This window comes from Neovison vison, chromosome 6 (genome assembly GCF_020171115.1).
Source record: "Neovison vison isolate M4711 chromosome 6, ASM_NN_V1, whole genome shotgun sequence".
In the NCBI taxonomy this organism is placed as follows: Eukaryota; Metazoa; Chordata; class Mammalia; order Carnivora; family Mustelidae; genus Neogale; species Neogale vison.
The window spans coordinates 140,377,261-140,391,407 of NC_058096.1; the positions used below are offsets into that span (position 1 = coordinate 140,377,261).

At 43.5% G+C, this 14,147-nt stretch overlaps 1 protein-coding gene across 2 annotated transcripts in view; it reads right to left on the reverse strand.

Annotated features, from left to right (window-relative positions):
- RFTN1 (raftlin, lipid raft linker 1) overlaps positions 1–14,147 on the reverse strand; it is a 193,549-nt gene that overhangs the window by 107,149 nt on the left and 72,253 nt on the right. For both annotated transcript variants that reach the window (XM_044252513.1, XM_044252512.1), the window contains exon 3: positions 8,756–8,942. In XM_044252513.1, the coding sequence (XP_044108448.1) occupies positions 8,756–8,942 (187 nt within the window). The remainder of the gene's footprint in view (positions 1–8,755; positions 8,943–14,147) is intronic.

Here is a 14,147-nt window from a genome sequence, read left to right on the forward strand (position 1 = left end):
CTGCAGCAGTCCACTCCCATCTTCAGCCTCTGCTTCTAATTCTGATTCTCTTGAATTTCCACCACATCTGCAGTGACCTCCCTCACTGAAACCTTGAACCTCTCAAAGTCATCCATGAGGGCTGAAATCAACGTCTAAACTCCTGCTGATGTTGATATTTTGACCTGTTTCCTTGAATTACAAATGTTCTTAATGGCATCTAGAATGGTAAATCCTTTCCAGAATGTTTTCAATTGGCTTTGCCCAGATCTATCAGGGGAACCGCTGTCTCTGGCAGCTAGAGCCTTAGGAAATGTGTTTCTTAAATATAAAGTTGAAACTACTCTTTGATCCATGGGCTGCACAATGGATGTTGCGTTAGCAGGCACAAAAACAACATTAATCTCATTGTACACCAGAACTCGTGGATGACCAGGTGCTTTGTCAATATAAGCAGTAATATCTGGAAAGGAATCTTCTTTTCCTGAGCAGTAGGTCTCAACATTTGGTAAACCATGTAATAGATGTGCTGTCCTCCAGGCTTTGTTGCCCCATGTATAAAGCAGGCGAAGTAGATCTAGCATGATTCTTAAGGGCCCTAGGATTTTCAGAATGGTCGATGAGCACTGGCCTCAACTTCAAGTTATTGGCTACATTACCTCCTACCAAGAGAGTCAGTCTGTTCTTTGAAGCTTGGAAGCCAGGCAATGACTTCTCTCTAGCTGTGAAAGTCTTAGTTGACACCATCTTCCCATAGACTGTTGTTTTGTCTACACTGAGTATCTGTTTAGTGTAGACACCTTTACTAGTTATCTTAGCTCAATCTTCTGGATCTCTCACTGCAGCTTCTACATCAGCACTGGCTGCTTCCCCTTGCACTTTGATGTTATAGAGATGGCTGCTTCCCTTAAACCTCATGAACCCACTTCTGCTGGCTGCAAACTTGTCCTCAACAGCTTCCCTACCTCTCAACCTTCACAGAATTGAAAAGAGTCAGGGCCTTGCTCTGGACTAGGCTTCGGCTTAAGAGAACGTTATAGCCAGTTTGATCTTCTCTCCAAACCACTAAAACCGTCTCCATATCAGCAATGAGTCTGTTTCATTTTCTTATCATGCGTGTGTTCACCGGGGCAGCACTTCTAATTTCCTTCAAGAACTTTCCTTTGTATTCACAACTTGGCTAACTGTGTGGTGCCAGAGGCCTGGTTTCCAGCTTATGTTGGCTTGCAACATGGCTTCCCCGCTAAGTTTAATCACTTCTAGTTTTCGATTTAAAGTGAAAGACATGCGATTCCTCCTTTCACATGAACACCTAGAAGCCACTGCAGGGTTATCAATGGGCCTGATTTCAGTACTGCTGTGTTTCCGGGAATAGGGGGACCCAAAGAAAGGAAGAGAGATGGGGGAATGGCTGGTTGGTGGAGTAGCCAGAACACACTCTTATCTATTAAATTCACTGTCTCATATGAGTGTGTTCTGTGGGGCCCCATAACAATTACAATAGTAAAACCAAAGATCACTGACCACAGTGTATAATAACAAATATAATAATAATGAAAACGTTTGAAATATTGCAATATCAAAATGTGGCACAGAGACATGAGGTGAGCAGCTTTTGGAAAAATGACATTGACAGACTTGCTTGACACAGGATTGCCACAAACCTTCATTTTGTAAAACACAGGATCTGAAAAGGGCAACAAAACCGTCTGTATTTTTTAAAAAAGTGAGGCCACATTTAAAGAGAGAGAAGTTTTCATATAAAAATCCAGATTTCTGGCTATTCTTGAACAAAGGTACAAGATCTGGTGACACCTGGCAACAACAGGCAGGGTGAGGTATCAGTTCTCTGACACCCACAAGCCCCCACCCAAGGTCCTTGATCCTGGAGACATCCGAGAGTGCAAGCCCTATCTTTAAAAAAAAAAAAAAAAAAAAGGCAGTCTTCAGGTTTTCAGATTCCCAGCCCCAAAAAGGGAATAAGGGGGAAAGGCTGGGCATTTTCTGATATTTGCTTTCCTGGAAATAAAACAGCCCAAAGCCAAAAGTATCGTCTCTCACTGCATCACTTGACACTGGGCGGCCAAAGCTGACTCATCCTGCAATCTGTGCTGCTCGTAAGTACTTGGGAGTACAGCCTGCTGATGGGTCTGAGAGGAAAAACTTCTCCGACTCCAAGCATATGGTCAATTTGGAACTGAGCAGCTCACTTAGCACAGCTTTCCGCAAGCCACTGCGTCTCTTCTAAGAATTACTAGAGGCATCTGGTAGAGAGAACAAGGACCACAACGGGCTGGGCTCAGGCAGCAACACAGAAGTGGGCCTGTCCTCATGGGCTCTCCAGGGATTCCCACAGCCCCCCACAGTCTCCCTGAGCTCAGGCTTCTCTCCTGGCTCCTGACTTCCCAGCAGACACCTGCCACTGGACCTCGTCCCCCAGCGACTGCCCACAAACACATGCAACCAGACTGACGTCACTCCCATTCTTTCTGTGGTGGCCGCTGCCTATGCTCCACCCAGGTCCCCTCCAAACCCGTCCTCCCTCTGTGCGTCCCCCCAGGTTCTGCACGCTTCACGGTCTTCCCTGGCTGTTGGAATGCCTTGCTGGGATGCGTCCTAGACTGGGGAATTGTCTGAGGCAGCTCATGGCAAATGGCTGCTGGGTGCTGGGAGAGGAAAGCTGGTTCCCAGCCTCAAGGTGGGCTCATCGCTTCCTGCAGAATCAGGCCGAGAATGACACTGTACCCTTGATGGCTTCCTCCCTTCCCTGTCCCGAGTCCCACTCCTAACTGAGGCTTCCGGGGAACACCTCCCTGATGATCTTGCAGGATCTTGCTTCTGGGAAACCCCACCAAGACACAGCCCCACCCCATCCCCACCCTCTCTCCTCCAGTTAACCTTCCCAGCCTCTCGGAGTCAAACGGGTCTCCTGTTTTGACTCGTCCTTTTCCTTCACCCTGTCCCTCTGTGGCCAAATGTTCAATCCCCTGTCTTCCTCCATCAGATGCATCTCCCATCCAACTCTGCCTTCCCTTCCCCCGCAGCCTACTTCAGTTACCCACTGGCTCCCTCCCTCACTGACTGTGTTTTCTCAGCCTCCACTGTCTTTCCCTTTTAGCTTCCCCTCTTTCGCTTTGAAAACTCGGCACTTCTAAGTGTTGCTTCTCCAAAATAAAACAAGAATTTTGCAATGGCTCCCCACTGACCTCAAGATAAAATTCAAACTTCCTAGCCCAACTTGTCAGAGGCCTCCCAAATACCTCATGCCTCTTCTCTCTGCTTCCCTCTGACTTGTGCTCCGGTCAGGCCACACCATCCATGGTCTGCTTATCAGGGCTCTGGGCTCCCCTGGGCCAGTCCCCCTGCCTGGGAGACCCTCCTCATCTCTCATTCCCCTGTTCAAATCCACCATCATTCTAGACCCAGAGCAGAAGAGGGTCATGGAGACTGCTTCTTTATCTAAAGCACCCCCATTAACAAATTCTGGGTGAGAGCTGAGAACCCAGACCTACAGTTTTAGCTGGCGTTCACATCACTTGCATCATATATATTTGACAACTGCCCCCCACCCCCAACCCAGGTAGATGAGTTTCTTGAAAGCTGAGATCTCTTTGGAGTCATCTTTGCGTAGTGAAGCTACACCACACATGCTTATCTTAGACAAATCTCACTGAATGAGAGGACTGTTCACCACTTAAAACGGAGCCAGTTATTCTAATCAACAGGCAGATGTGTCCCAGAATGGATGGGAGACAGGAGGCGCGGAGATCCCATTCCCTCTGCCTCCGTTCTCACCAACGCCTCTCCCAGTGCAGCGCCTCACCCCCTCAGATGTGATTCTAAGGAACACTCATTCTAAACCAAACCAGCTTACTTCCCCGTGGGGTTCATTGCTGGAAACACCAAGCTGATCTCATCCTGAAGGAAAACATGCATCGGGCAGGTAGAGAAATGCTCCGGTATTACATTTCATGGGCAAGTAAAGAGATTTTCAAGGGCAGTTTTCATTACATGCATTTTCCACCATCCACAAGGGTTTCCGCGTCCCATCCCTTGCATTAGCAGTAGCTAATGCACCCGAGGCCCAACGGCACCTGATGCATATCCACAGGGTTCACAGATGTTGTGGTCCCTGTATCATATAAGGCGATATCCCAGGGGACCTGGACCCAAATGGCTTCACCCATTAGTGATGAAAAACACATCACAGACACCCTGAACCGGTTCTATGCGTGAACAATGACAAAGCAGCAGCTGGAAAACGGAGCGGCCCAGTGTGTTTTTGTGGTCATGCCTACCACCATAAGATGGCCTAGAATTAAACCCACATGCATGAAAAAGCAGAAGTGACATGTGAATGAGTGACTTCTCTCAGCCATCAAGTTTTGAGATCTTTGGCAACTCATTCTAAGGAAAATTGCCCCCCCAGAAATGAAGGATACTTGACTGTACTTGGACTTCAGAGTGAGTGGAACTACACTAACTATAGTGTCTGTTAAAAATCACTAAGCGTTCTAAAGAAAGCGTTTCGGGAAAGTAGTATAAACTCTCTTTCTACTTATTCATTAAATATTTCGAATTCAGCTATTCATTCCTTTTGTCAGTTTTCAAGTAAATTCAACACACCTAGGATCAAGAACAATTTGTACTGAGGAATGAGGGTTGGACTGACATCTTAAAATGAAATGGCCTTTACCAGATTTTTCAAGAAAAAGGATCAGGTAATCTTTCATGGATTTAAGTAAAGTTTGCCAAAATGGTACAAGGCCCAAAGGAATGTTATTGAGCTGAGCTTCTGGGGTGATTCATTAATAATACAGTCCGACTGTCATTGATGCTCTCAAATGATCCAGATTCCACCGGAGACACTGCATTAGAAGACCTAATAAACTCTTCCTGCCTCATGTACATTACTCCTATTTTTGTCCCCAAAGAAATCAGGACCAAGCTAAAAGCCCCTTCCTCCACAAACATTTCCTTTGTTTCTTTTCCAGGAGGAGATGACTTCTCCTTTTCCCATGGCATCAGGTACATGCCTTATGTTCTCAGCAAAATCACAGGTATCTAGAAGGTAAGCTCCATTGTCCAGTTGAACCTTGCACCCTCCACCTCCCCACCAGATAGAGCTCCTAGAAAATACCTTACAAAGAGTAGAGTTCAATAAGTGTTTGCAAAGGAATGAGTGACGGAGTGAATGTAAGCTTGTACGGTTCCGTTCTTTTTCCTGGTCCTGCTACAGATCCCAAAGGCCAGTTATTTGCTAAAAACTTTATGTTCACCTTTCAAACATATTAAGGTTCATATCCAGGTTTCAAGTTGTCATCCCATGGTAATTCTTGAGAATGAACTTGATTTGGAATGATAGTACTCTTAAAAAGTTTACCGATAGCTCTTCCAGAATGGTTCAGTTGAAAATATTAACCAGGCATTTACTTCCTCTTTGAGAGCTAAATCATTTCATTTAACAGCATCTACAGCTATCAGAACTTTGGCAGACTTTGTGAAAAATATCATTTTAACAGTCTTTATTAAAAATTAATCACATATTTCGTTCTTCCGTTTCTATCACATAAACTCCCCATTGATACAAAAAAAAAAAACCCTCTGTTGTTATTGTTTATTTATTCTTAATAGTGTGGGTTCTTTTCCTCAGGATGCAAAAATATGGTTATTGGGCTTTCCAGGGGAGAAAATGCCTGTCCCTTAAAATGATACTGTATAATCACTCTGCTTCCTACTGCCGCTCCTCCCACCCAATACTAATGGGAAATGGAAGTGAGGGAAAATCTCTTGGGTCATTTTTGCCATGAGAATGCTAAACTACCATTCTCATGATCATGACAAAAACCTTTAGCAATTTCCTTTAAAAAAAAAAATGGGGTGGCATGAGAGCATCTTCAAAGACTCAGCACAAAGTTATCCAAAGAATTTTTTTCTCTGAATCTACTTATTAAGAACCTGGAATGTTCCCTAAAGCCATCCAGCAGTAGGTAGACCCCAGGCACTGTAGACTAGAGTGAACTTAAACCCAAGGAGAATGCCGTCTTCTCTTTTTTGAAAACCCTCCTACACACTCATGTCTCATTCTTCTTAATGACTTGACCCATTTTCCTTTCCTGGAAAGTAAGTTCGTTAACTCAGGGATGGTCCTCAGAGGAAGTGGGACAAAAACGTGTGTGTGTGTGTGTGTGTGTGTGTATGTAAAACTTCAGCTCTGCTGCTATCTGGTTATTGACTATTCCCAAAAGTGATGGTTCTTAATCCTTAAGAGGAGCTTTCTCACCCACTTCATCTGATCGTGTCATTGAGACTTAGCTCAGGCCCTGCAAATCATTTAGTACCAGAAAAATCTACTAATGTGCCCCTGACCCTACAGCACTCCCTCACAGCCCAGCGCAGCCTAGGAGCCCTCTGCTCTTTCTTAATTTTTCCGGTGCTCAGAACTCTCCCTAGCAGGGAAGGGGCGATCCCCGAGTACTGTTGGTGAGTGTCAGGCATGGAGCCAGACAAGAATTAGTCAGGTCCTCTCACCCTTGCTGCTCCAAGTGTGATTCATGGACCAGGAGCACTGCTATCATCTAGGAATGTGCTGGAAATGCAGAGTCCCAGGCCCAACCACAGATCTGCTGAGTCACACCGCCCTTGAAGAATGTCCCCAGGAGATGCACAGGGGTGCATCATCAAAGTTTGAAAGGTGCCACTCCAGAGCAAAAACAAAAAGAAGTGCATCTTCACGTTTATAGTCAAATTCATGTCTGATGTGCTGACTTCATGCCAAATCCCATCCTCACATCACCTGCAGTAGGATGATACTGAGGGATGCTCTTGGGAGCTGCCCAAGGTGGATCCTCCCCTCTAAACATCCAGTCCAATGGAATGATGAAAGAGGCGGAAACACCGATGCTCCATGAATGCCTCGTGTGACCTGGAAGGTACATGGCAGGATGGTTTTATTTTGTTTCTTTTCTGAAATTCTGACTTGCCTGAGATTATTGAGCGGTAATATGGAGGAAAGCGGAAATAATAAAATTATTACCTCATCTAAAATCAAAGATCTCTTCCTCGCTTTTTTCATAAGGGGGTTGTCCACAGAATCACAGAGGACAAGAACACAGCAAGTACTTCACATTGGGATTCAGGTGGGAGTCTGCCTGGTCCCTGCCCGGGACCAATCAGAGCTCTGCTTGCTGTCATTTGTGTGACCTTGACAAATAAGTCAACATCTGGGCCTCAGCTTCCTTACCTTTAAAATGGAAATAAAAAGAGTACCTCTTTCAAAGGCTGCTTATGAGAACGAAATGATACCTGTAAAGCCTGCCATATGGTGAGCACACCACATGAGTGACCCCTGATAATCACGCAAACCCTGTGTCTTGGTGGAACCTGAAACCACTGTGTGTCCACAGTGATTTCCTCTGGTGACTGACTTGGATATAACAAATCCACATAAAGGATGAATATTCAAGGGGTGCTGGGGTGGCTAAGTGGGTTAAAGCCTCTGCCTTCGGCTCAGGTCGTGGTCCCAGGGTCCTGGGATCGAGTCCCGCTCTCTGCTCAGCCGGGAGCCTGCTTCCTCCTCTCTCTCTCTGCCTGCCTCTCTGCATACTTGTGATCTCTGTCTGTCAAATAAATAAATAAAATCTTTAAAAAAATGAATATTCAAAAAAAGAAAAGAAGGCTTGAGAAAAGTTTCACTACAAAAACCATGGTAATGTTGAACATTAGCAAAGGTGTCCGCCATCTTTCACTTCAAATTCCAACCCAGGCTGACTCTGACTGAGAGCCCAGAGCTTGATCAGCCATGAAGAAAGAAACACTACTGGCCAGGAAGGAGGGGCCTGTCTTAGTCACCAGCCCTCCGCCTCACAGTTGTCCCTGTGAGCTCACGGGCCAGATGTCTGTCTACCAGGCAAAGTAACTTTTAAAGAGAGAGAAAAAGAAGCAGTCATTCTGCACTCTCTCTTTTTAAACTACAGCACACGTTGTCATTCCTCCCAGGAGGGTTGGCCGAAGGACAGATCTGATGATTTCTTTTGCCAGACTTTATTTCAAAATAAAACACAAAAACATACCGTGCTTACTATCCCACTTTTGTTATTATTTTTTTTAAATCACTTAAAATTAATACTGCTCTTTTTGAGAAACCAATTTCCACCTCTTTTTTCCTAATTAGACCTGATAAAAATATAAGAATAAACATTCAAGTGGACAAACCATATTGAAAATACCCTCGAAGCCTTGGAAATGAAAATGAAGACAATTCAATCACAGCACTTGAACAAAGTGGGTTTTGTTTCTCCTCCCAAGTGACTGATGGAACATACGGTAAGTTTAAAATATCCGAGTATTTCTGGAGTTTGGAGGAAGATAATAAGTTTGTATATAGCCTTCAAAAAAATAGTGTGTTTTGTAGCCATGCATTTCAGATTAACAGTATGATACTTTACCAGCTGTATATTCTGGGAGCACACCTCCTCAGAAGAGGCATCTTTCTAATTGAGAGTAATCCAATAAATTAAAGAACGGTCAGGATATAATATGGAACTCTCTACTCACGCCAAGTGCGTGTGGGCAGTTCACAGGACACTGTGAAACTTCTGTCTGATTGTCTCTCACTTTGCCTTACCTGTCAGAAGGCAGAGGCCCTGGGGACACCAGGAAAATTCAAATATATTCTCTATTCCCCACCCCCCATCCCTTTTCACTTCCCCTTCTCCATTCAACACACATTAGCCACCTCGTAATGTGAAGCTAAGGTTCACCTCAGAGGACTTACCGGTCAGTTTTCTTGATCAGGATGGCCCTGAAGATGTGCTCGAGTGGTGTCTTCTCCCGCTCATGGGTCGGCTGCACGAAGGGGTGCAGGGCCACTAGCGAGAAGCCCTGCTGGTACAGCTCCAGGAGCTGGGCGGGCAGGTCGTGCAAGGAGGCCAGCCTCACCGCTGAAGACCTCGGGAGCTCAGCTGAGGGTGCAGAGAGGAGAGGCTTATTAGGGACCTAACAAAAGGGCTCGCCCTCCCCCAAGTCCCTCTCCCCTTGCCCTTGCAGACCTCCAGGTCACCTCTTACTAAGAACGGGTTTACTCTTGTCTTAACTACTGTCGTCAAAGAGAACTTAAAAAAAAAAAAAAAAAAACAGATTATTTTCCAACTCATCCAAAGGCGTTGCTAATTGGATATTTTAAATCTAGAGTCAATCTTCTCAGAGACCACATTGGAAAAGTCATTTCCACCCCCTTAAAATAAAAAAAGAAAAGGAGGAGGAGGAGGAGAAAAAATGACAACTGCATGCAAATATAAAATTCAGGTGGCAAAAAACAGCATTGACAGTGTCAGAAGACAAACTGAACATATTTTCTGTGACACTTAAGAAAAAGAGATAACTTCCTTAATTTGCAAAGAAATCACTGAAAGAGAGAGAGAGAAGAAGGAAAGAGGAAGGGAAGGGAAGGAGAGGGCAAAGGAGGAAGGGAAGGGAAGGAAGGGGAAGAGGAAGTGGAAGGGAAGGAGAAGCTGAAAGGAAGGGAAGGGAATGGAAAGCAAGGAAGAGAGAGAGAAAGCCAAAATAAACGAAGAGGCAATTGCCTAAAAAAAAAAAAACACAAAAAGGCTAACTAATATCTGAAAAAACACTCACATTAACTCCACATTGGAAGCACACAAAACATATTTCTCACCTACTGAATTATTTTAAGATTTGGATTTAAAATCTTTTTTGAGAAGGATGGACAAGAATCAAAAATCAAAAGGTGTAAGCAAATACCCAAATTAAAGTATACATCCCAGCCCTATTCCCCTTTAGACTTTTTCCCTAGGGGAAATCAGTATTATCTGCTTTTTGTACACATGTTAACAACTGCTGAATTCATATACAAGTAAAAATGTCTACAAATCTCCCTCCCTTTTTATACAAATGGTAGCATAGCGGCGCCTGGGTGGCTCAGTTGGTTGGGTGATTGCCTTTGGCTCAGGTCATGATCCTGGAGTTCCGGGACAGAGTTCCACTTCAGACTCCCATCTCCATGGGGAGTCTGCTTCTCCCTTTAATCTTCTCCCCTCTCATGCTCTCTCTTACAAACAAATAAATAAAACCTTTAAAAAAATGGTAGCACAGTGTTACACATATGGCTTTTTGCTAATTTTTATCAATTGATAGTATACTTTTCTTAGAAACCGTTCAATAGCAGTGTGCAGAGCTTTTTCTCATTCTTCTGACAGACGCAGTCTTCCACCACATGATGGACCATAGTTTATTCAAACTCTTGCTTTTGTAAGTAACGCTCATGGAAAACACCACTCCTAGCTAATTTCACACAGGTGCACATGCATCATACCTAGGAATTCCATACCTCGGAATTGGCTGGGCGAAATAAATAAAAAACACACTGTAATTTTTTCAGATATGGTCCGATTTCTTCTACAGAGTAGCAATGATTTACCTCCCATCAGTGATGTGTACAGGTCTTCCTTTTTCCATGTCCTGGCTAATCTCATAGTGAAAAAATGATCCCTATGGGGGTGATTTATATTTCTCTTACTAGGTAACTTCTATTTTTTCTTACTGAACATTTCATGTTTAAATACCATCTTGTCACCTTTTCTATTAACTGTTCATAATCTTTGCCTAGTTTTCTATTGGGTTAATGGTCCTTTCTTCTATTGGTTTGTAGAAATTCTTTATACATTAGAAAATTTAGTTTTTATTTGACATACTAATTGTAATATCTTCCCCAAATTTATTGTCTTTTGACTTTGCCTAAGGTGGGTTTTGTCATGAAGAATTTCTTTTTATATGAAGCTGAACTTCTCAATCTTGTTTTCAATGACTTCTGAGTGTTGTGTCATAGCACAGAGATCTAGGATTATAAAACAATTCTCCTCTGATTACATACGTCATTTTTTGGAGATGAGTCTTTGATCCAATTTGGAATCTACGCAATATGAATTCAACATTCCACCCCTTTCCTCATTACTTTGAGATGCCACCTTTATCATATTATATTCCTGAATATATTTAAGTTTATGACTGTGATCCGCTAATCTGTATTAATAATTTTAATGTTATGTTTTAATATCCGGTCAGGCTATTTCCTGAAACTTCCTATCTTCCTGTTTAGTATCTAAATCTTCCTGTCTATTCTTATTTTTTTTCCAAATGGTCTTTAAAACCAGTTCATCAAAACCTCCATCCAAAAAATAGTTTTATTGATATTATTGAATCATGTCATATTATAGCTTATCTGAGGGAGAATAGCTATTTTCATCATACCACAAGTTCCTGTCCAAGTAGAAGGTATAATTTTTGTTTATTTCAGATTTCTTTGGAGTCCCTCAGGCACATATTAAAGTTTTCTTCACATAGATATTGTACATTTATCAATTTTATTCCTATTTATTTTTACTATTGGAATAAAATATTTTGTTTTCTTTTTACTTATATGATACCCATTGTGGGCAAGAATGTTGGGGAAACAGGCATGCTCTTCACGGCCAATGGGGTGAGCTTCTCTGGAAGGCAATATGGTGTTTGCCTTCATATCTAAAGTACACACACCCATTGTCCAACGACCCTACCACTGGTAGGGTCCAGTCTATTGCTGGACTCATAGATGTTTTTCAAGATATATGGACAAAGATACTCACTACAGGGTTGTTCATACTGCAAAACCTTGGAACCAAATTGTTCTTCACTGGAGGGCTAGCTGGCTAAACACTGGGATACCCCAGTGATGAATTCTATGGGCCATTTAACAAGATTAAGATAAATCTGTTATGTGCTGATGGAAATGCATCCAATATAAATTACTAAGTTAAAAGGCAAGGTGTCTAACAATGTTTATGATAGTCTGGTGTACGAATAATTAGAAAGATAGATAAGAATAAAGAATAAATTTTTTTCTGAAAGAAATCACAAAAACATGACTATTAGAGAGGGATGGAGCATAGAGAGCAGGATGGAAAGGTGGTTTTTATTTTGTACTTCTAGTACTATTACCATCCATAGGGGTCACTGGGTGAGGATTTATAAGGCATTTTGTTTCTTATTTATATGCAAAAACATTATTTTAAAGTGTTTTGTGTATTTTTTAAAATAATGTGTTGGGACGCCTGGGTGGCTCAGTGGGTTAAGCCGCTGCCTTCGGCTCAGGTCATGATCCCAGGGTTCTGGGATCGAGTCCCACATCGGGCTCTTTGCTCGGCAGGGAGCCTGCTTCTCCCTCTGCCTCTGCCTGCCTCTCTGTCTGCCTGTGCTCACTCACTCTCTCTCCCTCTGTCTCTGACAAATAAATAAATAAAATCTTAAAAATAAATAAATAAATAAAAAATAAAATAATGTGTTATTTTAAAGCACAAACTAAAGGCACCTGGGTGACTCAGTCAGTTAAGCATCAGACTCTTGATTTCGGCTCATGTCATGAACTCAGGTTCCAGAGATTAAGCCCTGCATGGGGCCAGCTCAGTAGAGTCAGCTTGCCCCTCTCCCTCTGTTCCGCCCTGTGCTGGCACCTTGCGCATGCATGCACTCTCTTTCTCAAATTAATTAATTAATTAGTTAAATCTTAAAAATAAATAGGGGCATCTGGGTGGCTCGGTTGGTTAAGCATCTGCCTTCGACTCAGGTATTGATCCCACAGTCCTGGAATGGAGTCCCACAGAGGGCTCCCTGCTCAGCGGAGAGCCTGTTTCTCCCTGTACTCCTCCCTCTGCTTGTACTCTCTTTCTCTCGGATTAATTAAGTCTTTAAAAAAATAAAACACAAACTTAAAAAAAAAATCTAGGACTACTTAAGAATACTATTTAACATCAGCTACTATAGCTCTCATTTCCATATATCATGCAAGAAATTTACAGGAAAAAAGAAATCTATAGCAACAGTCTCCAGAATCCTGGGGAAATCTCCATCAATAACAGTTACAAATAGCAGATTGGCCAGGAAAGCAGGAAAGTATGCAATCTTTCCCCATGAAGGGTACATTCTGGATATGCTGCTAGACAAAAAATATCTAAAGACAAGTCTGGTAAAGAATGCTCAGCCCCTCCAAATTCCCATGCATAGAAACCCTCTAAGTTCCCCCTTATACCCAGGCAAGGGGACCCCTATCCTGGACCCCTTGCTTTAGAGCAGGGGTCAGCCGATTATGCTCTTTGGTTCACCACCAGCAGCAGCATGGAGGAATTCATTAGAAATGGGGACTCTGGGACCCAACTCAGACCTGCAGAATCAGAATCTCAGTGATCTACATCTTCACAAGCCCTCCAGGAGACTCTGAGGCTGAGAACTTCTCTCCAGAAGGTTCCTTTGGCCCTTGTCCAGACACTCTCCTCTCCTCTCCTCTCCTCGGGCAAGGAAACCAGAGACCTGAGGACATGCACCCACCTATCACCCACAGCCCAACCTCACACAATCAAGCCTGGAATTCCCTGCCCTGATAGTCCCAGGCCCACTGTGGGGGCCTGCACAGTCTTCTTCCCTAGTTTACAACAAGGCAGGACTATGCCCCCACTGAGCACTCCCAGACCCCACGCAGGATGGAGACTAGGGCGCGACACCCTGTGGGGAGACACTGCCCCAGGAGCAGAAATGAAGGAGCACCAAAACTTCAGCAAGATAAATAAGAGTGTAATGCAATATGTTAAAAAGAGAAAATTCATCCAAAGTCCATCATGATCAAAATATCAAAACTTTTAATAAAGATGGGATCAGTCTTACTGATTTTTCCTTTCTCCTTAAGCTCCAATATGGCTTAGTACAGCAGTTTACTAATCTCATCTTTTTTTAAGATTTTATTTATTCATTTGAGAGAGAGAGAGAACATAAGCAGGGGGCAGGCAGGGGTAGAGAGAGAGAAAGAAGAAAACTCCCCACTAAGCAGGAAGCCCAATGCGGGACTTGATCCCAGGACCCTGGGACCATGATCTGAGCCAAAGGCCGAGGCTTTAAGACTGAGCCACCCAGGCGCCCTGTGATCTCGTCCTTTTAAAAAATGTTGCTTCATCTGCCTCACCCTAGTGCTGGCTCTGGCCCAATATCTCTTGCACTCTCGTGCCTAGGCCCTACAACTGGCAGGAGCCGGTCAGCATGTGGGTTGTGCCAAGGGAACAGGGGCAAATTTAGATCACAAAGTGGCTGAACCAAATGAGAGTCCCTGTGTATGGATGGCATCGATG